The following is a 20,468-nucleotide window of genomic DNA, read 5'->3' on the forward strand; positions in this document are numbered from 1 at the left end:
GAGGGGTTTGGATTCCAGGGTTGCTTTTTTCCTGTTAAGTTTTAAGGGCAAACTGGTGTGTGTGTGTGTGTGTGCCGTTCGTACTGGTCACGTCCCACCCCGCTTGTTTCCATGACTGGATTTTAGACAACACTAATAAAGGTTTTTTTTTTTCCTCCGCGGATTTTCAGGCTCGGGTGCTTTGGGGAGGGGCGTGGCCGCCCCCGGGGGTGACAGGGACACAGCCACACCCTTGCCAGCAGCGCAGCCCCCGCAGCAGCCGGCGCAGGGGGTCCTGTCCCACGAAGATGGGCACGGAGTGACAGGCGCGGGTGGGCAGCGTGCGGGGTGTGAAACCCTGGGAGCGACAGGCAGTGACCTCTCGGTGTCCCTCTCGTGTCCCCCTGTGTCCCCTCAGTGTCCCCTGTGTCCCTCACTGTTCCTCAGTGTCCCTCCCGTGTCCCCCAGTGTCCCTCTCCTTTCTCCCGTGTCCCTCCGTGTCCCTCCTGTGTCCTTCAAGAATTCTCCATATCCCTCCGTGTCCCTCAGGGTCCCTCCCATGTCTCTCTCATGTCCCTCAGTGTCCCTCCTGTGTCCCCCCTGTGTCCCCCCATGTCATTCAGTGTCTCTCTGAGTCCCTCTGGTATCCCTCAGTGTCCCCCCGGTGTTCCTCAGTGTCCCTCTCGTGTCCTCAGTGTCCTCCCCGTGTGCTTCTCCAGTCCCTTCCATGTCCCTCCCGTGTCCCTCAGTTATCCCCGTCCCTCTTGTGTCCTTCCGTGTCCCTCTTGTGTCCCTCTCATGTCCCCCGCGTCCCTTCCTTTTCCCTCCTCTGTCCCCCGCGTGTCCCTGCGTGTCCCCCGTGTCCCTCAATGTTCCTCCGTGTCCCTCCCATATTCCTCCCGTGTCCCCCCTGTCCCTGTGTCCCCCAGCCCCGCACCTGGCTGAGGAAGGGGTGTCCCAGCACCGCCGCCAGGCTGGGCCGTGCCGCGGGCTCGGGGTGCAGCATGTGTGCGATGAGGGCGCGGGCAGGGGGCGAGAGCTGGGGGGGCAGCGGGTACCGAGCCCCCCGGATGAGCCGGAACAGCTCCGGCCGGTGGCGAGCCTCGAACGGGGCGCGGCCACTCAGAGCCGCGTACCTGGGGGGAGAGGCAGGGCCGGGGGTCCCTGTGCCCCCTCCGGTGTCCCTGTGTCCCCTCCGGTGTCCCTGTGCCCCCTCCAGTGTCCCTGTGCCCCCTCCGGTGTCCCTGTGTCCCCTCCGGTGTCCCTGTGCCCCCTCCGGTGTCCTTGTGCCCCCTCCGGTGTCCCTGTGCTTTGTCCAGTGTCCCTGTGCCCCCTCCAGTGTCCCTGTGCCCCCTCTGGTGTCCCTGTGCCCCCTTCGGTGTCCCTGTGCTCCCCCCGGTGTCCCTGTGTCCCTTCCAGTGTCCCTGTGCTCCCTCCGGTGTCCCTGTGCTCCCTGCAATGTCCCTATCCTCCTTCATCACCCCTCATCCTCCTTCCAACCCTCTCCATCCTCCTTCCAAACCCCCTCACCCTCTCTCCATCTCCCCTCGCCCTCCCTCCAGCTTCCCCCATTCTCCTAACACCTCCCCTCACCCTCTCTCCATCTCCCCATATCCCATCCTCCCTCCATCTCCCCCCTCCCTCCCCTCTCACACAGCGCAGCCCAGTGCCCAAATGTCCGAGGGCACCGCGTGTCCCCTGCGGTCCAGCACCTCCGGGGCCAGATAACTGGGTGTCCCACAGAGCGCCCTGAGGGAGGGGACAGGAGAGGTGACCCATGGGGACACGGGCAGAATGAAACTCCAGGAACACGAGCAGGGTGATTCCTGGGGACAGGAGAGGTGACCATGGGGACACGGGCAGGGTGAAACTCCAGGAACACGAGCAGGGTGATTCCTGGGGACAGGAGAGGTGACCCATGGGGACACGGGCAGGGTGAACCATGGGGGCAGGAGAGGTGACCCATGGGGACACGGGCAGAGTGAAACTCCAGGAACACGGGCAGGGTGAACCATGGGGGCAGGAGAGGTGACCCATGGGGACACGGGCAGAGTGAAACTCCAGGAACACGGGCAGGGTGAACCATGGGGGCAGGAGAGGTGACCCATGGGGACACGGGCAGAGTGAAACTCCAGGAACACGGGCAGGGTGAACCATGGGGGCAGGAGAGGTGACCCATGGGGACACGGGCAGAGTGAAACTCCAGGAACACGGGCAGGGTGAACCATGGGGGCAGGAGAGGTGACCCATGGGGACACGGGCAGAGTGAAACTCCAGGAACACGGGCAGGGTGATTCCTGGGGACAGGAGAGGTGACCATGGGGACACGGGCAGGGTGACCCCCCTCCCCTGCAGCCCCCCCGCCCCGCTCACCCCCAGCGCCGCCCGGGCGCTGCCGCCGGCTGTGCCAGCCCCAGGTCCCCGATCTTCACCCGCATCCGCTCCGTCACCAAGAAGTTGCCTGTGGAAGGAGGGACACGGATGGTGTCACCCTCAGCCACCCGCGGGTCCCCCCCGGGTCCCCCCAAGCCCCACGCACTGGGTTTGAGGTCCCGGTGCACGAGGCCGTGTCCGTGCAGGTAGCGCAGCCCCGAGAGCAGCTGCCGCAGGTAGTACCGCACCTCCGGCTCCGTGAGGCGGCCCCGCGCCCGCAGGATGTCGGCGAGGGACTGGGGACAGAGCGACAGGGAATGGGGACAGAGCGACAGGGAATGGGGACAGAGCGACAGGGAATGGGGCAGTCACAGGGACTGGGGACAGAGCGACAGGGAATGGGGACAGAGCGACAGAGACTGAGGACAGAGCGACAGGGAAGGGACAGTCACAGGGACTGGGGACAGAGCGACAGGGAATGGGGACAGAGCGACAGGGACTGGGACAGTCACAGGGACTGGGGACATTGAGGAACTGGGGACAGAGCAATAGGGACTGGGAACAGAGAAACAGCGGCTGGGACAGAGTGACGGGCTGGGGACAGTCAGGAGGGACTGGGGACAGACGACAGGGACTGGGGTACAATGAAGGAGGACGAGGGACAAAGAGGCCAGGACGGGGAATGGAGTCACAGGGACTGGGACAGAGCGAGGGGTGCCTGGGGACAGAGCAGGGCTGGGCCCTGCTGAAACACCAGCCCGAGAGTGCTCAGTTTTGGGGTTCAGGGGCTCAGTTTTGGGGTGTTTGGACTCAGTTTTGGGGTTCAGGGGCTCAGTTATGAGGTGTAAGGGCTCATTTTCAGGGTTCGGGATGCCAGAGTTCAGGGGCTCATTGTCAGGGTTGAGGGGCTCAGTTTTGAGGCGCAGGGGCTCATTTTCGGGGTGCAGAATTTCAGGGTTCAAGGGCTCCGTTTCGAGGTGTAGGAGCTCGGTTTGGGGGTGCAGGGGTTCATTTTCGGGATTCAGGGGCTCAGTTTCGGGGTGCAGGGGTTCATTTTCGGGATGCGGAATTTCAGGGGTCAAGGGCTCGGTTTCGGGGTGCAAGGGGTTCATTTTCGGGGTTCAGGGGCTCAGTTTCGGGGTGCAGGGGTTCGGTTTGGGGGTGCAGGTCTCACCCCCCGGCTGCAGAGCTCCAGCAGCAGGTAGAGGTGCCCGCTGTCGGCGAAGTGGCCGTGCAGGCGCACGATGTGCGGGTGGCGCAGGTGACACTGCAGCTCCCGCTCCCGCTCCACCTGCAGCCACAGGAGCGCGCCAGCCCCGGGGGGACCCTCGGGATCGGGGGACCCCCGAGATCCAGGGACCCCCGAGATCCGGGGACCCCCAGCACGCACCCCACGAGGACGGGAACCCACGCAGAGCCCCGGGGAAGGGCACGGGCAGGGCGGCGGGCTCTGCGGGGTGCTGTCCCCTCTCCCTGGGGGTGTCCCCTCCCCGCACTCACCCTGTGCCCGATGCCCGCAGCACCGAGCCGGGCTCGCGGGATCGCCTTCGCCGCGTACAGCCGGCCGCTGGTCACCTCTGTCACCTGGTAGCAGCGGCCGAAGGTGCCCTGCGAGTGGGAATGGGCAGCCGGGGGGGTCAGGAGTGGGTCCCGGAGGGTTTGGGGGTGCACACGCAGGTGCCTCTGGATGTGGGGCGAGGTGCCGCAGGGACCGCAGCTGCTGGGGCGAGGTGCTGTGCCTCAGTTTCCCCTTCCCCAGAGGGGATGGGAGGGTCCCCCTTAGAGCGGGACATCCCGGGGGTGGGGGCGTGGGGCGTCCCGCGGGGAGGGGGCGCGGGGCAGTTCAGGGGGGCAGTTCAGGGGTACAGTTCAGGGGATTTGATTTACCTCTCCCAGCAGCCGTCCCCGCTTGTAGAGCGCGCCGCTGTCCCGGTCCCGGAGGTACCAGCCCGGGGGGGGCTCAGCCCCTGCGCTCCCCGGGACCATCCCGCCCGCTCTGCTCGGCACCGGGGACACCCCGAGGGACACCCGCACCCCCACACTGTAACCCCTTCAGCTCCGGGCTGCGGCTGCTCGTGGCGCCCAAGGCTGCTGCCTGCCCTCCCCCCCCCCCCCGCACCCAACACGCACCGCTCTGGTCCCCCAAGCCCCCCCAGAACACTCCGATCGCGAAGCGGAGACCCCCTCGGGGGTCCCGGCCCTCGGGACGCCCAGCACCGGGGAGTCCCGGATCGGGATACGGCGGTGCCGGGGGGGTCCCGGTGCTTATTTCTCTCCGCCGCTGGGCCTGAGGAAGTCCCGGGGGGTCGCTGATGTTGATTTGCAGCACGCGAGCCCCTCCCTAAAACGCCACCAGCCCCCCCCGACCGCCGGAGCTCCGGGCCCCCAAGGGTTAACGGGCGGCCGGGGAGGGCTGGGCGCACCTTTGGGGCTGGATATTAATAACGCGGCGGGGAGGGACGGGAGGCGAACGGGGAGGGTGTGTGTTGGGGGGGGGGGGAAGCCTCGCCCGGCCCCCCCGGAGCTGCGCAGGCGATGCCCGCTCGCCCCCGGTCCCCCCCGCTCGCCGCCGCCGGGACGCCGAGCCGGGACTGAGCCACCGGGACAGGGGCGGCATGGCCGGGGGGGGCCGTGGGGGCGGCTGGGACCCCCGCGGGGATCCCCACGGTGCTGGGTAAGCTCCTGTTCGCTGCTTTAAACCTCGCGGAACCCCCAGCCCCGCACACCCGCGCACCCCCGCAGCTCCTGGGGGAAACTGAGGCACGCGGTGCCCACCCGGCACCGCCCGAGCCGCGGAGGGGTCCGGATGATCCCAACGCCCCCCCCGGAGCGGCGGCAGCGCGACCCCCCGGCCCTTCCCGAGCTCTGCTGGGGCGACCCAGAGCCGGGGGCTGCCGGCGGCCACTCGAGACCCCCCGGTGTCCGCGGGAGCTGCGCGGCGGGACGGAACCGGCCTGGCCGGGGGATTCCCCGACACGGGGATGGGACCCCGGCACCCCCCGCAACCCCCCGGCACCTCCCACACCCCCGAGCTGGGCGCTTTGGGGTGTCGCAGGATGGGGCGTGGGGGGCCCCCCGCTGCCCCCCACCCTGCTCGCCCCATGGCGGGGCCGGATCCGGATCGGGGAGCGACGCGAAGCCCCGGCGTGCAGGTCTGGTCCTGCCCCGGCAGGCAGCGATCCCGGCCCGGCGCCCGACGCGGGGCCCTGGGGGCGGCGGGGCCGTCGCCGGTCCCGGGGCTGCGTGGGCGCGTGGGGGGGACACGGCGTCACCCACTGGTGTCACCTCCCGGTGTCACCCCCAGTGTCCCCCACCCATCTGCCCCGCTGGTGGCACCAGACCCCACATCCCCTTCCTGGGGACCCTCGTGGAGTTGCCCCCACCTCACCCTGTCCCCCTCGCCGGGGTCCCCGGGGGGGCTCGGCGGTGACACCACCTTGGTGGCCATGCTGGTGACACCCACCCCGGTGTCACCCCCCTGTCCCTGGGGCTCAGGGCTCTCTGCTCCGCAGGTCCTGGCGGCCGTGGCGGCTGCTGCTGCTGGCCTGGCTCAGCCTGGTGGGCACGGCACAGGTGAGGGGCTGGGGGACAGGAGAGGGCGTTGGGGGACACAGTGGCACCTCCAGACTCCTTCACCCCACCCCCAGCGCTGACCATCACCCTCCTCACACAGGACCCAGCCCTGGGGACACCAGCGAGGGTCCCCGAGCCCCCAGCCCATCCCCGGGGTACCTGGGGGTCCTGGGGAGCCTGGAGCTCCTGCTCCAGCTCCTGTGGGGATGGTGTCGCCCTGCGCAGCCGGAGGTGCCTGAGGTAAGTGGGGGACAGGGGAGCACCCCCAGGGTGTCCCCAGGCCCACGGCAGGTCCCGTGTGTCACCCAAATCCCACGGCACACCCTTGCCACCACCTCGTGTCCCCCTGGGCCCTCAGCACCACCCAGAGCCTTCTGCCTCCGCCCTGGGGTGCAGCTCCCAGGGGACGTCGGGGTCCCCACTGTGTCACTCCCAGCGCTGTGGTGGCATCGCTGCCCCGGCGCTGGGGGGTCCCTGTGGGGACACTGCTGTCACTGTCACCGCAGGAGCAGCGAGGAGCTGCCGTGCACGGGGGACCCGCGGCAGTACCGGCTCTGCCAGCTCCAGGTGAGCAGCACGGCACCCACGGGCTGTCCCCAGCGCCCGTGGTGACCCCTGGGCTCCATCCCACTGCTCCCACAGGGCTGCCCCAGCGGCTCCGTGCCCTTCCGGGCCATGCAGTGCTCCCTGTACGACAACCGGCCCGTGCTGGGCTCCTCCGCCCGCTACCGCTGGGTGCCTTTCCACGGAGGTGAGTCCCGGGGTGGTGATGGCATCACCGGGGGCTCACACCCGTCCCTGGCATCACCCCAATCCCTGCCCACCCTGCTCTGGCAGCCCCAAACCTCTGCGACCTCAACTGCCTGGCCGAGGGACACAACTTCTACTACAGCTTCGGCCGGGTGCTGGACGGCACCCGCTGCAGCCCCGGCTCCCCGGACCTGTGCGTCGGCGGGCGCTGCCTGGTGGGTGCCAGGACCCCCCCAGAACCCCCAGAACCCCCAGTCCCAAACCCCCCACACTGAGGGGGTGTCTGGGCTCCCCACAGAGCGTGGGCTGTGACGGGATCCTGGGCTCGGGCTCTCGCCCCGACGCCTGCGGCCACTGCGGCAGCGGCCACGGCTCGTGCGTCCTGGTGCACCGGCTCTTCCAGGGCTCGGACCCCTCCTCCGGTGAATGAACCATTGCCCGGGCCCCTCCATGGGTGAATGCTTTGGCTCTTGGCTCCCCTGTCCTCCTGTCCCCATCCTGGTGTCACCTGGGTCCCCTGTTGTCCCATCTCCTCCTCATCTCCTCCATCCAGGGTCGTTGTTGTTTTTCCCTCCCTGTCCCCAACACACAGGGACAGGGACGTGAGCAGCCCCTTCACCTGGGGGGGATTTAACTCACTGCAGAGGGGTCGCTCCTGGGGTAAGGGGGTCTGTTATGTCCACATGTCCCTGCTGTCCCAGCACATGGGGCCCAGCTGTGTTAATGCCCCAGAGCCGGGTCCCCTCTGTGCCCTGTCCCCTCCCTCTCTGTCCCCCCGCGGTGTCCCCCGGGCCCTGCCCAGCCTCTGCCCTGACTCTGCTCCACCCCACAGGATATTTGGGATATGTGAACGTCACCAAGATCCCGGCAGGGGCCACCCACATTAGGGTGACCGACAAGAGCCGCAACTACCTGGGTAGGACATGAACTGCCTCTGTCCCAGTCAGTCCCAGTCCATCCCAGTTGGGTCGGGCTGGTGCCAGCAGTGTGTGCGGGCAGGGCGGGGCAGGGTGGGGCAGGGCGGGGCAGGGCAGGGCAGGGTGGCCGTGTCACGCCGTGCTGTTTGTCCCATGCTTGTCCCATGTCGTGCCGTGCCTCTCCCTCCCTCGGATGCTGTTTTGAGCATCGCGGGGTCAGTGAACTCGCAAGCGCTCGGGGCAATTTTCCAGAGGCCGCGGCCGCGTTTTGGGAAGGGCTGAGCTGGATCGGGGCCAGGAGCAGCCCCTGCAGCACCAGGACAGGGACCTCCATCCCCATCCCCCGTCCCCTTTCCCATGCAGCTGGAGCCCCTTCCCCCATCCCGGCCGGGATTTGGGGGCTCGGGGCTGGCTTTGCACACCAGCGCTTGGCTGCGGCTCGGGCCCAAGCCAAGATTCCTACAGGAACGCAGATTCCCGGAGCCCCGAGCGCGGCTCCCCGGCCCACGCTGCCCCTCCCGCGCCGGGAGAGGCCTCCGGTGGGGAGCGGCCGGGGGTCCCGGGGGGCCGCGCGGGGCTGCGATTGCCGGAGCCGCCTCCCTCCCGCAGCGCTGATGGCGAGCGACGGGCGCTTCGTCCTCAACGGGGACTGGGCCATCGCCTGGCCGGGGGCCCTACGAGGCCGCGGCACCGTGCTGACCTACAGCCGGGCCCCCGACGGCACCGAGAGGCCTGGAGGCGGCCGGACCCACCCAGGAGGAGCTGCTCGTGATGGTGAGGGCAGGGGGACACCGAGGTGGGCACAGCCACCCCCCTGGCTCCCACCGCTTCCTCCAGCCCCGCCCGTGTCCCCCCCCGACCCCAGGTGCTGCTGCAGGAGCCCAACCCCGGCATCGAGTACCAGTTCTGGCTGCCCCGAGGGCACCCGCAGCTCGGCCGCGGTGACACGAGCCCCCCTGCGGCAGCCCCAGCCCGGGGAGCCGGCAGCCCCCCGCCCCCGGAGCCCCTGCTCACCCCGGCCCCAAAGCCCGGGGGTTTTGCCACGGAGCCCTCGAGGAGCCCCGAGGGCAGGAACCAGGACGGGGCAGCCGCAGGTACCTCCTCGGGGTCCCCACGGGTATTTCAATGGGGGCCCCCATTGGTATTTCCTTCTCGAGGGTGTCCACTGGTATTTCCTCCTCGGGGGTCTCCATTGGTATCTCCTCAGGGGTCCCCACAGCCCCCACGCCCCTGCTGGGAGTGTCCTGGGCTGCTCAGGGGGAAGCAATAACATGGGGACCCTAAAAGGACCCAAAAAACCCTCGCCAGGGTTCTCAGGAACCTCTCTCTGGGGTCTGGACCAACAACCTCCCCTCTCAAAGTTGCACGAGGGGGGTTTTTGGGGGTCCGGAGCCCCCTCCGTCCCCTAAATTGCGGCAGCTTTATCCCCGCAGGGCGCTGCGGGAGGTGCCGCCCGGCCAAGGGGCGCTCCCAGCGCATCCGCACTTCTGCCAGAGCGACTTCGGTGAGCGCCGGGGCTCGGGGGGCTCGGGGGGCTCGGGAGGAGGCACAGGGCGGTGGCACAGGGCTGAGGACACCGCCAGGCACAATCCAGGAGCGGGAAGGAGCTCAGGGTGGTGCCCGGGGCGGTGCTGAGGACGGGAATGTGCTCAGGGTGATGCTCAGAGGCAATGCCGGGGATGGAAGGGGATTCAGGATGATGCCAGGGATGGTGAGAGGAATGGAAGGAGCTTGAGGTGATGCCGGGGCGATGCCAGGATGGGAAGTGCTGCTGGGACAGGAAGGGGCTGGGACTGATGTCGGTGACAGGAAGGGGCTCAGGGTGATGCCAGAGGCGATGTCAGGGATGGGAAGGGCTGATATAGTGATGGGAGGGTCTCAGGGCACTGCCAGGACAATGCCAGGCGTGGGATCGTGCTCAGGGTCATGCAGGGGTGGTGCCAGGGATGGGAATGTGCTCAGGGTGCTGCTGGGGCAGGAAGAAGCTCAGGCTGGTGCTGGTGACACGAGGGGGCTCAGGGTGATGCCTGAGGCAATACCGGGGTTGTGAAGCGGCTCAGGGTGTTGCCAGGGATGCCAGGGATGGAATGGGATTGTGCTCAGGGTGATGCCAAGGGCGATGCCAGAGGTGGGAAGAGGCTCAGAGTGCTGCTGGAACAGGAAGGAGCTCGGGCTGGTGCTGGTGACACGAGGCGGCTCAGGGTGATGCTGGCGATAGGAGGAGCCTTGTGGCGATGCCAGAGGCGATGCCAGGGATGGGAAAGGCCCCAGTGCGATGCCAGGGACAGGAGGGGGCTCAGGGCGCCCCATCCTCACCCCCGCAGTGTTCCACGGGCGGATCCTGGCGCGGTCCGTGGTGGGGCAGGAGACGCGCTACGAGGTGGAGGTGGCGGCGCGGTACCGGCAGCGCTTCCCGCTGGTGTCCCGCGAGTACCTGTGGGTGCCCAGCACCTGCGGCTGCCCCGCGCTGCGCCAGGGCGGCGAGTACCTGCTGATGGCTCGGCGCCACGTGAACCACGAGCACACCTTGAACCGCATCCTGCTGCAGGACGGCGGCTACGCCCGGCCCTGGACGCCCCGCGAGGCGCGGCTGGTGCGGGAGGCGGCCCGGCACTGTCCCCACCCCCGGCCACCCTGAGCCCCAAGATGGGACCCCCAGGGTGAACCGGGTGCTCCTGCCGGGCACCGAACCCTTCCCGTGCCCCCTCCCCGCAAGGGACCCCCGCCCATCTCGCCGTGCTTGGGGTCCTCGTGGCGGGGTGAGGGGGGGGGGTGGTAATTTATTATTTTTGCAGAAAATAAATTGTATATGCCCTCGCTTGCCGCGTCTCTTGATGGCTGGTGAATCCCCCGCCCCACCCCCCCTCTCAATTTAGGGGGTTTCCTCTGTGTTCCCCCACTGCAGGGGTTTCTCTCTCTGTTCTCCCACTTCAGGGGGTCTCCTCTGTGCCCCCATTCCTTCAGGGGGTCCCCTCTATGTCCCATAGGCTGGGGGTCTCCTCCGTTTCCCCCCATTTTAGGGGGTCTCTTCTGTGTCCCCCCACTTTAGGGCATCCCCTCTATGTCCCCATGGGGCTGGGGTCCCCTCCGTGTCCCCGCGCTGAGCCCCAGGAGCAGCCCCCCCACCCTGCCGGTGTCGCTGTCCCCATGGCCGCGCGCCAGCCTCTCCTGCCGGGGTCGGGGACCTCTCGCTTATCTCCCTTCCGGCGGAGCCGGGCGGTGTCTCCCCCGTGCCGGAGCCCCCCCCCCGCCCGTAACCCAACCCTTGGGCTGGTGGCGGCCACCGCGTGGGCCCCTGTGGGACAGGGGGCTCTGGGGCACCCCCGGGGGGCTTCGCCAGCTCGGGGCTCCCTCGGGGTGGGTTGGAGCCGTGCCGGGGAAAGCTGAGACGGGGATGGGGATTGTCCCCAAACTGGGGTCCGATGGTCCTGGGGAGTGGCAGCTGCCGGCCTAGGAGGTGTCCTTGTCACATCGGGTGGCACCAGAGATGAGTCGTGGGACCGGCTGGGGAGCCAGAACCGATCCCAGCTGGTCCCGGTAAAGTCTGAGTGATTCCAGGTGCTCCGGTGGTGATTTGGGCTGGAAAGGCGCCTCCACCCTAATAAGATGCTCCCTCCCACCGCCACCCCACGGTTCGTTTGGGGCTGCTGGGGGTTTGGGGCAGGTTCCCAGTGATGGCAGGTTTGGGGGCCACTCCACGCACGAAGAAAACCCTCCAGGGATGAGCAGGAGCTCTCGACCCCGAGAGTTGTGGCTCGCGGTGGTGCCAAGAGCCGGCAGAGAGAGGAGCAGAGTGTCCCGCGGGGGGTGGGCGCGGGTCCCCGGCTCCCCCACCACCCACCGGGAAGGGGCGGCTGGTCCGGCGGGGACCCGAGGATGGTCCCGGCCCCGCGTCCGCCCCTACCAGCCCTGGGGAAAGCGGTGAGCGCGTCCCTGCCCGGGGAGATCCCTGCGTGGGGCAGGGGGGGCTGCCCTGGCTGTGCTGACCCCCCCTCCCTGCCCCACAGACTCTGGCGAGCCACCCCCACCACTGCCCTACCCCGAGGGCTCCTTTTTCTCGGGGCTCTCCAAGTTTGAGCATCTGTCTCATGTTGTCCCCGTGGCTCCCAGCCTGTGAGTATGAGGGGGGTCCCCATAGCCCCCAATACAGTGTAGGGGGTCCAACAACCCCCCTGACCCTCTGCCCCTCCCCCCACAGGCCGAGCCCTGGGGCGCTGACCCCTGGGAGGGACGGTCCCAGGAAGATCCGGTGCAAGTTGCAGCACACCCTGGTCCTGGAGCTGGTGAGCTGGGGGGCCTGGGGGGGCTCTGCAGCACCTGGGGGGCTCTGGGGCTGAGGGCTGAGCCTGTTCCCTGTCCCCAGGATGGGACCCTGCTCTACTCCTCCCTACTCGCCCACGGGCAGCAGGATGCCACAGCCACCTTCACCATGGGCTTCCAGGCGAGTTCCTACGAGGTGGGTGCCAGGTTGGGACAGTGGGTTTTGGGGCTGGGGGGCTGGGGAGCTGTGATTTGGGGCTGTGATTGATGTGGCTCTTCACTGCCACCCCCTGTGGCCTCTGTGCCAAGGTCCCTTGAAGCTGTAGGGGCTCTGAAATCCCGGTGCTGAGGGCACTGACTCCCTTTGGGGTCACCTTGGTGTGGAACGGGGATGCTGCCACTTTTCCATGATGCTGTTCCCTCCCAGGTCCACGTGAAGCTGCGTCCACACGTGCAGGAGTTTTTGGAGAGCCTTTCCAAGACCTATGAGGTACCAGAGCCCCTGAGGGGATCTGTGGGATGACTCCTGGGGGAAATTGAGTGGTGACCTTCCCCTCTCTCTACCAGATCTTCATCTACACCACTGCCAGAAGGACTATGCCAAGAAGCTCCTGGAGGTGCTGGACCCCAAGAAGAAGCTGATCAGGTGATGGTGCTGGCAGTGCCCTGCTGGGGACCCCCTGTGTGCCAGGGCAGTGTCCCCACGGCTCTGTCTCTCTGCCAGGCACTGCCTCTCCCAGTCCGACTGTGTCTGCTCCCAGGGCTGCTACTGGAAGGACCTGACCCGCCTGGGCAGGGACCTGGCCAAAACGGTGGGCCCTGGACCACACCAATGCAGGGCTTCCCTGCCCCAGGTAGGGCAGCGCTGCTCCCGGGGGGAATTTGGGAATCCCAGTCTCTGGCAGCAACCGTGCGCTGTGCGGGATCCAACCTTCCCCCTGTCCCCCCCAGGCTGCCAACTGGATCTCGGTGCCCACCGTGGTCGGGGGACCCCGAGGGATGAGGAGCTGCTGCGCCTGATCCATTGCTGGGCCAGCTGGGCAGGCGGTAGGGACATGGGGTGGGGACAGGGTGGGGACAGGAGCTCTGGGCACAGCCCTCCCCTACCCCGCCTCTCTCCCTGTGCAGGAGGACGTGCGCCCCGAGATCCAGCGGCGCTTCCAGCCCTGCCAGCCGCCCACTGAGGGTTAGGCCAGCCTGGAGGAGCAGAGAAAGGGAAAATCCTCTGGGAGAGGCCGTGGGGAAGCTGTGCTGGGGGGCAACCAGCACCTCATCCTCTGGAACTTGTCCCAGGAATCTCCCTTGGTGTTTTCAGGGATCCCAGCTCATCCCTGGGGGTGCCCCCCAAGGAGAGCCCCTGCGTTTGGAGACAAGGCTCCATCCCCTCTCCCTGTTCTCTAAGGTCCAGCCAAGGTTTTCACGGGTCATTATAAGCTTGGAGGAAAAGTCTGGCTCTGCCTTAATTCCTAAGACTCTTCAGCTGAGCAACACACTGTGCTGAGAGGATGGCACAGCCAAGGAAAGGGGGGGGGGACACAAACCCCCTCCCCAGTGTCCTGGGGCAGTGCAGGGTCCTGGCACGGGGCTGGTGTCCCAGGAGGGCCCAGCTGGCATCTCCCCTGTCCCATCCCTGCCCAGTGCCACGTGCGGGGTCACAGCTGCCACTGTGCCTCTGCCAGTCCCCGTGGGACAGAGGGGCCGGGGCTGCGGCCATCCTGGGACCTCTGTTTTTAACCTAAAGCTGCTGGTGAACAGGAATTGGGGACTTTGGAGCGGGTCTGGGCTGGCCTCATGCTGGAAGCCACGTGGGCTCGTGGCCGAGCTCCTGCCGTGGCCACGCGGGGCGCAGCTGTTTGGTGGACATTGTCACATCCCGTCCCGGCGCGCCTGGGAAAGGGCACAGAGCTCCCGGCCCCTCTCTGGGAATGTCACTGTCCCAGGGCTGTGGGAGGAGCCACCCACTGCTGTCCCCCCGCACAGCTGGACCACGGGGTGGGACCATCACCAGCCGCTGCTGGCAAGGGGAATCACCCCTCGGGGCGGGCGGCTGGAAAGGCAACAAGGGGGTTTATTTGGGAAGCCAGGCACGACCCCAGCTCTGTCCCGGGCTGTCCCCACAGCCCAGGCTTGCTGTCACTCTGTCCTCCCGGCTTGGGGGACAGCACGGGGCTCCTTTGCCAGAGCGTAGGGCCCTGCGGTAGGTGGGGTACAGCACCCCTGCCAGCACCAGGCTGCTGCAGACCAGGACAGTGACAGCCACCATGTCCCTGCGCAGCCCCAGCCGGCTGGGGGAGCTCTCTGCCGGCTGCTGGCAGCTGTGGGTGATGTCCTCGAAGGTGCGGCCCGAGGGGCAGGACGTGCAGTTGTTGGCAGAGTCGCCCTGGCAGGTGTAGCAGGAGGGGTGGCAGTTGGCACAGACACGGGCAGTGTCCCTAGGGGTGGCACTCCGGGCTCGGCCATAGAAGTGTGGGGGGCAGTAGGACAGGCAGGAGCCGTGGTGGGTGTACAGGGAGCTGCCACAGTCTGTGGAGAGAGGCTGGGGTGAGACCCTGGGGAGCTGAGAGTTGACACTGTCCCCCCAAAACCTCGCTCACCCTTGCAGGCTCCCTGCTCGTCCCTCTTGAGGCACTCGTCGGTGGTGGTGGCTGCAGAACGCCTGGCTGGCATGTCCTCATCTGTGCCATGCAGGTGCAGGGTGAAGCTGGTCAGCTGGCCTGGGGACAGGAGGGACAGGGGGCTGCCAGGTGAGGGATATAGGGCTGGAGGCTTTGGGGTTGTGTCCTGCTCCTGGCACTGTGCTGGCCAGTGACACCCTCAAAGCCACCACAGGGTCCTGTGGAAAAGGAGAAGCCAACAAATGGCCTGTGCAAGTGGGGGAAGGAAGAATGACCAAGCACAGGGTGACCCCAGTGAAAATGGGGGTCACACCCACCTCTGTTGCTGTCATCACCCCTGTTCTCCAGCCGGAGGGTCCAGATGCCCTTGGGATTCTCATCCCAGAAGTGCGTGGACATGAAGGTCCAGTCCTGGTAACCATCCTGGCTGGTGTCATAGGGGCTGGAGGAGGAGAGCAGAGCTGGGAGTGCCAGCCCAGGGGCCTGGAGGGGCAGGATGTGACCTGCAGGGTCACCCTGTGCTTGCTCTGAGGGGACATTCCCACGTGGCAGAGGTCCAGCAGGGGCCCAGTGAGCCCCTTTTTGGGCCCCCCGCTGCTCGCCCCCGTCCTTACCGCACTGTCACCAGCGTGGACGTGGTCCCCATGGGGCTGCTCAGAGCCACCACCAGGTCCCCCCTGCGGCTGTAGGTCAGGGACAGCTGGACCTGGACGTGCTCCAGGGAGCGAATGCTCTTAGAGCAGGAGGAGACATCTGTGGAGATGGTGAGGCTGGAGCCGATGTCCCTGTGGAGGACAAGCTGCAGGTGAGGGCATTCCCGCCCCTGTGGCCTCCAAGCGCAGCAGACCCTGTGCAGCACTTTTTGGATCCCTGTGCTTCTGGTGGCCACAGCTGCCACTTCCCCTGTCCCATGCCTGGGGGGCACAGAGTGACCCTGTGAGGGGTGGGGGACCAGCCCCAGCCCCTCTGGAGATGAACCCCCCACAGTCTGGGGAGCTGGGCAGAACCCACCATCCTGTGGAAGGCTGGAGCTGGGGTCACTGCCCCTTACCTGGGGACATGAATGGCCTTGACTGAACACTTCTGCTGGGGCTGAGTTCCTGCCCACGTGGTGGCCGCCTGCACCAGCAGCCCCGCGTCCAGCAGCCCGTAGCCGTAGTAGTGGCTCACTGGGACAAAGGTGCCACCCAAGAGAGGGACTCGTGAGCCCCTGGGTGCCCCCAGGGCACGGGGGGCTGTGGGAAGGTGTTGGAGGGGCTGAGCCCTGCACTCACCCCTGCGCCCCACGCCGTTCTCAGCCCAGTCCTCTGCCTGCAGGTGGGCGGGTTTGGAGGCTCGGATGATGAGGTGCTGCAGGTCACGCCAGGTCAGGGATGGGCTGGAAGCAGGGGGGATGTGAGGACAGAGGTCTGGGTTGGTTTTTAACAGGGAGATTTGGCTCTTCTGGGGTGGGTAGAGCAACTGATTTCCCCCCACAACCATCTTCAGTGCCAAAATGGGAGCAAGGAGTTCCAGATGACAACCCTCCTGCCCTCTGCTGGCCTTGGGGAAAGGCCACAGCTCTGCACCCCAACCCTCCCCTTTCTCATCCCTGGGCAGTGTCCCTCAGTGTCACCTACTTGGCCTCCAGTGCCAGGGCCACCATGCCTGCAGCCAGCGGGGCCGAGGCGGAGGTGCCGGTGTGTTTGTCTGTGCAGCGATGGTGCAGGTCTGTGGTCACCTGGGGGGACAGAGAGGTCTCAGCTCTGCTTTCAAAAGAGCTGCCTGGAGTTGGGAACCTGCAGCAAATTCTCCTTTTGGGTCCCTTTGAGCTCTACAGACACCAAGCTCAGATCCCGTGCTGGGGTCTGTGACTGCCCCAGGGCTGTTGTGACACTCACAATCTGCACCTTGCTGAGGTTGTGTCTGCCCCAGGGCTGTTGTGACACTCACAATCTGCACCTTGCTGGTGGTCCTGCTGCTGTAGGTGGTGGTGAGGATGGCAGAGCAGCTCTCGCTGTAGCGGGGCCGCTGCCCGTCCCCCAGCACGCTGCCCACTGACACTGTGTAGATGCTGTTGGTGTAGCCATCGCAGTTGCAGTTGTCATAGTTGGTGCCACCGTTGCCTGAAGCCCAGATGAAGATGGAGCCCAGCCCACCCCGTCCCTGTTGAAGAGCAGAGGGGGGTGAGCAGGGTGTCCCCGTGTCCTTGTGGTCCCCAAGGACAGGGCTGGTCTTACTTCAACGACCCCTCTGTGGAAAGCAGCCTGAGCCAGCACTCCTGGCCCATCCACTGTCTTGCCATCGTCCTCAGGGCCCCAGCTGGCACTGTAGATGTGGATGTACTGGGGCTGCAGGCTCAGGGCCTGAGCCTCCACTATGTCCATGATGGAACCGTCCAGCATCCGCACACCTGGGGACAGGCAGGGAGTGGGCACGGTGGCACCGAGGGGACAGGAACCATGCACGTGCCACCCCGAGGGGACAGGAACCATGCACGTGCCACCCTGAGGGGACAGGAGCCACGCACGTGCCACCCTGAGGGGACAGGAACCACGCACGTGCCACCCTGAGGGGACAGGAACCACGCACGTGCCACTCCAAGGGAAGGGCCTGGGGGCACCTGGCCAGGCCCCCTGACCCCCCCCACACCTTTCACATGACCCTGCCCTAAGCAGATCAGGCCCCAGTGGGTCTGTGCCCATGAGCTGCTTCCCAAGCTCCTCGTTAAGCCTTGTGTAATTAAGCCCAGGGAGTGCTCCTGGCTTTTAACCCCCTTTGCCACCCTCAGTTCCACAGTGGGGCCTGAGCCTGCCCTGCTGCTTGTTGGGCTGAGCATTAAACCCCAGGGAGCCCCAAACCTGCTGTGGGGTGACACTGCAGCACCCTGGACACCCCTACACCCCCTAGAGCAGCCCCACCTGGGCTCCTGCATTCCCACAGCAAGCTGGAGCTCATTTCCAACTTCCCTCCCACAGGAACAACATCTCACCTCCGATTTTGGCGTTGTAAGCAACACCTGCACCACAGATCCCATTGTTGGCCACAGCTGCCACTTCCCCTGCACAGCGTGTGCCATGCCTGGGGGGGGACACAGCGACCCTGTGAGGGGTGGGGGGGCCTGGACCAGCCCCATCCCACCAAGAGATGAACCCCCCCAGTGTGGGGAGCTGGGCACAACCCACCAGTTGTTGTCCCCGTCGCCGTATCGGGGCTGCGGATCGGGGTCGTTGCTGTTGAAGTCGTAACTTGCCAGCGGGTCCTGTTACAGAGCGAGGCAGGGGCGTGAGCCAAAGGGCTCGGGTAGGGCTGTGACAGCTCGGCACAGGCGCCTGGCACCCCGCCCGGCGCTGCCACCGCCTGCCAGCCCGGGGGGACCGCGGGGCCCCTTCGTGCCCAGCAGCGCTGCGAGCCGGAGCTAAACACAGTCCTGAGAGGGAATGGAGCAGGGGAAGGGGCTCAGGCTGGAGGAAACAGGAGCAGGGGGGATCTTCTGGCTCTGCACAACTCCCTCTGTGGGGGTTGGGGGCAAACCAAGGCACCCTGACAGGAGGGGACAGCCATGGGGGTCGAGGTCTGCTCCCAATAGGACAAGAGGGAACAGCCTCAAGCTGTGCCAGGTGGGACATCAGCAGGAATTTCCTCATGGAAAAGGTGGTCAGGCACTGAAAGGGGCTGTCCAGGGAGGTTTGGAGTGGCCACCCCTGAAGGTGTCCAAGGAATCCCTGGAGGTGGCACTCGGTGCTCTGGGCTGGTGACAAGGTGGGGATCGGGCACAGCTTGGACTGGATGGTCCTGAAGCCCCTTTTGACCCTCGGGATTCTGCAGAAAGGGGTGAAAGCAGCACAGCTTCACCCTGTTTCACCTGGGGGTGACCCTCGCTGGCCACACAGCCACAGAACCCACAGAACCAGCAGTGTTACACACACCCAGGATTGCCCTTCCTTCCCCGTGGAGCACAGCAGTGTTTACCAGCCTTACTGGCTGTGCAGCTCGCTGTAATTACACCCATTTCAGGGACTCTGGTGCATGTACAAGTTCTAACATTTCCTCAGTGTGAGATTTCACTGCGGGAGGCTCCAAACCTTGGAACCAGCCCTGGAGAGGCTGAGCTCTCCCTGCACAGTCAGGGGTGGGATGAAGGCACTGATTCCCCCCATCCCTGAAGCAGCTGAACCCCCCCATAGTTACATAGTTGGCAGCCAGGTCGGGATGATCCTTCTCCAGCCCATCATCCAGGACTGTCAGCACCACCCCCAGCCCCGTGTAGCCTCTGCTCCAGGCTGTGAGGATGTTCAGGTCAGGATGGATGTCATTGTTCTGGAAAACAGATTAAATTTGATGGGCAGCCCGGGGTCACCTTGGAGGACTCCTGCTGCCTCATCACTGCTGGCATTAGCTGGGTTTATGTCTGGGAAGGGCATTGCCAGAGGTCAGGGAGGGATCCTGCCCCTCTGCTCAGCCCTGGGAGGCATTTCTGGGGTGCTGTGTCCAGCTCTGGGCTCCTCAGGGTGTGGAGCTCTCAGAGTGAGTCCAGTGGAGGGTCACAAATTGAGGAAGGGGTTGGAGCATCTCTGACAAAGAAAAGCTGAGAGAGCTGGGGCTGTTCAGCCACCCCTGGGTGTCCCTGGGTGTCCCATGTCAGGGCAGGGCCCAGCAATGGCACCAGAGGAACAGGCAGGGACTGATCCCAGGAATTCTCCTGCACAGGAGGAGGGATTCCTTCAGTGAGCAGTGCCCTGAACAGAGAGGCTGTGGAGGCTTTAATTCAATCCCTGCACTCTGATTTCTCTCTGAAGAACTCAGAGAGACCCCTGACTCACTGACTCCAACAATCTCCCTCCCTGGGGACATCCCAGAACAATCCAGACACAATCCCCGTGCTCTGGGCTGGTGCTGAGCAGGCAGGTGACACTGTGCCTACTGTGGTCCCTTCCTCCTGCGATTTAGGGGAGGATTAGCAGGGGAACAGCCCAAATCTCACCATGTACCACTGCTTGGGGAACCAGGGATCCGTGGGCACCACGCCGGTGCCTCTCTTCGAGCGCCTCTTCAGCGTCTGCTGCTCAAACCACTGGACCTGGGCGGGGGGCAGCGCTGTGGGTGCCAGGCAGTGCCTGCCCACAGCTGTGCCCCGGCTCCCCGTGCCCCCCTCCCTACCTGGGGGTCCCTGCTGAGCCGCATGTGCCACCCCCAGTGCCGGCTCAACGCTCTCTGCCGGGTGCCGCGGTGGCTGAAGTGGTGGAAGGGCTCTCCCTGCATCACCTGCGGGCACAAAGAGCTGCTGTGAGCTTCTCCAGGGCACACCAGGGCCAGCCCTGCGTGGTCAGAACGGTGGATTTAAGGTGAGCTGTAGTGCAGGAGCAGAAAGTGTCACCCGGAGACAGAATGGAGTCCTGGGGAGGGGGTGTGTGCCTCTCCCTCAGCCCTGCATGCTCGTGGATCATTTGCTCTGAGGCTGGGGGGACACTGGAACAGGATTCCCAAATTCACACCAAGTGTTTGAGGCCAGGTTGGACGGGGATTGGAGCAACCTGCTCTAATGGAAGATGTCCCTGCCCACGGGACAGGCGACACAGAGAGGCTACGAGATAAAAGGTCGGGCCAGGGACACACGGGTGGGCTGGGCCCAACTACCTGGCCCAGGTAGAGCAGCCCGTGCCGGCGGGCCAGGGCCCGGGCGTCCCTCAGCCCCCGCCGCCACCCGCACGGCCCAGCTGCTCAGGTAGACGCGGGCTTGGCGGGGCTCGGAGGAGCGGTGGCGGCCACCAGGAGCAGCGCGAACAGCACCGGGAACAGCGACAGCGCCGGGCCGGGCCTGGGCCGAGCCGCCATGAGGCCGCGCCGCCGCTGCGCGCGTAGCCATGGCAACGGCGTCGGCCCGCCCCTCCGCACGACCTCATCTGATTGGCCCGCCGTGATCCCCGCCCCGCATTCTCATTGGCCCCGCCCTAGCGTTAATTTCACCCCTCATTCTTATTGGCCACGCCCCTCTGTATCGCCCCGCCCTCTTTGCATTGGC

At 66.3% G+C, this 20,468-nt stretch overlaps 3 protein-coding genes and 1 pseudogene across 5 annotated transcripts; 2 read left to right on the top strand and 2 right to left on the bottom strand.

Annotated features, from left to right (window-relative positions):
• Positions 1–4: 4 nt before the first annotated feature.
• On the bottom strand, positions 5–4,678 carry LOC306813241 (inactive serine/threonine-protein kinase PLK5-like). 2 transcript variants are annotated; one of them, XM_079328471.1, is made up of 8 exons: positions 4,240–4,678; positions 3,853–3,960; positions 3,527–3,643; positions 2,519–2,648; positions 2,353–2,440; positions 1,633–1,728; positions 917–1,115; positions 44–337 (listed from the first exon to the last, which is right to left on the bottom strand). In XM_079328471.1, exons 1-8 carry the CDS (start codon positions 4,336–4,338, stop codon positions 167–169), a joined length of 1,008 nt encoding a protein of 335 aa, XP_079184597.1. In that variant the 5' UTR covers positions 4,339–4,678; the 3' UTR covers positions 44–166. The 2 variants fall into 2 exon arrangements, with proteins under 2 accessions (XP_079184598.1, XP_079184597.1); XM_079328472.1 differs by lacking the exon at positions 3,527–3,643 and having other exon boundaries at positions 5–337; positions 1,635–1,728.
• Positions 4,679–4,845: 167 nt separating this feature from the next.
• Positions 4,846–10,412, top strand: ADAMTSL5 (ADAMTS like 5). Its single transcript, XM_079328465.1, is given in 14 exon segments — positions 4,846–5,026; positions 5,865–5,925; positions 6,026–6,165; positions 6,432–6,492; positions 6,568–6,676; positions 6,763–6,890; positions 6,974–7,097; positions 7,508–7,591; positions 8,202–8,320; positions 8,322–8,366; positions 8,458–8,686; positions 9,026–9,070; positions 9,073–9,096; positions 9,917–10,412. Coding segments are annotated over 14 exon segments (1,542 nt in total). The 5' UTR covers positions 4,846–4,967; the 3' UTR covers positions 10,231–10,412.
• Positions 10,413–11,266: 854 nt separating this feature from the next.
• On the top strand, positions 11,267–13,043 carry LOC306813199 (CTD small phosphatase-like protein 2-A; annotated as a pseudogene). The gene is made up of 9 exons: positions 11,267–11,513; positions 11,600–11,705; positions 11,791–11,875; positions 11,956–12,048; positions 12,280–12,342; positions 12,420–12,498; positions 12,577–12,706; positions 12,804–12,892; positions 12,981–13,043. The product of its transcript is annotated as a CTD small phosphatase-like protein 2-A (transcript).
• Positions 13,044–13,900: 857 nt separating this feature from the next.
• Positions 13,901–20,312, bottom strand: PCSK4 (proprotein convertase subtilisin/kexin type 4; the record flags this gene model as incomplete). The annotated part of the gene is given in 16 exon segments (XM_079328403.1): positions 13,901–14,375; positions 14,447–14,566; positions 14,785–14,909; positions 15,082–15,252; positions 15,519–15,636; positions 15,742–15,845; positions 16,087–16,187; positions 16,400–16,612; positions 16,687–16,859; positions 17,439–17,527; positions 17,632–17,708; positions 18,638–18,766; positions 19,431–19,526; positions 19,607–19,711; positions 20,084–20,131; positions 20,133–20,312. Coding segments are annotated over 16 exon segments (2,304 nt in total). The 3' UTR covers positions 13,901–13,920.
• Between the last annotated feature and the right edge of the window lie 156 nt (positions 20,313–20,468).

This window comes from Erithacus rubecula, assembly GCF_903797595.1.
Source record: "Erithacus rubecula genome assembly, chromosome: 28".
In the NCBI taxonomy this organism is placed as follows: domain Eukaryota; kingdom Metazoa; phylum Chordata; class Aves; order Passeriformes; family Muscicapidae; genus Erithacus; species Erithacus rubecula.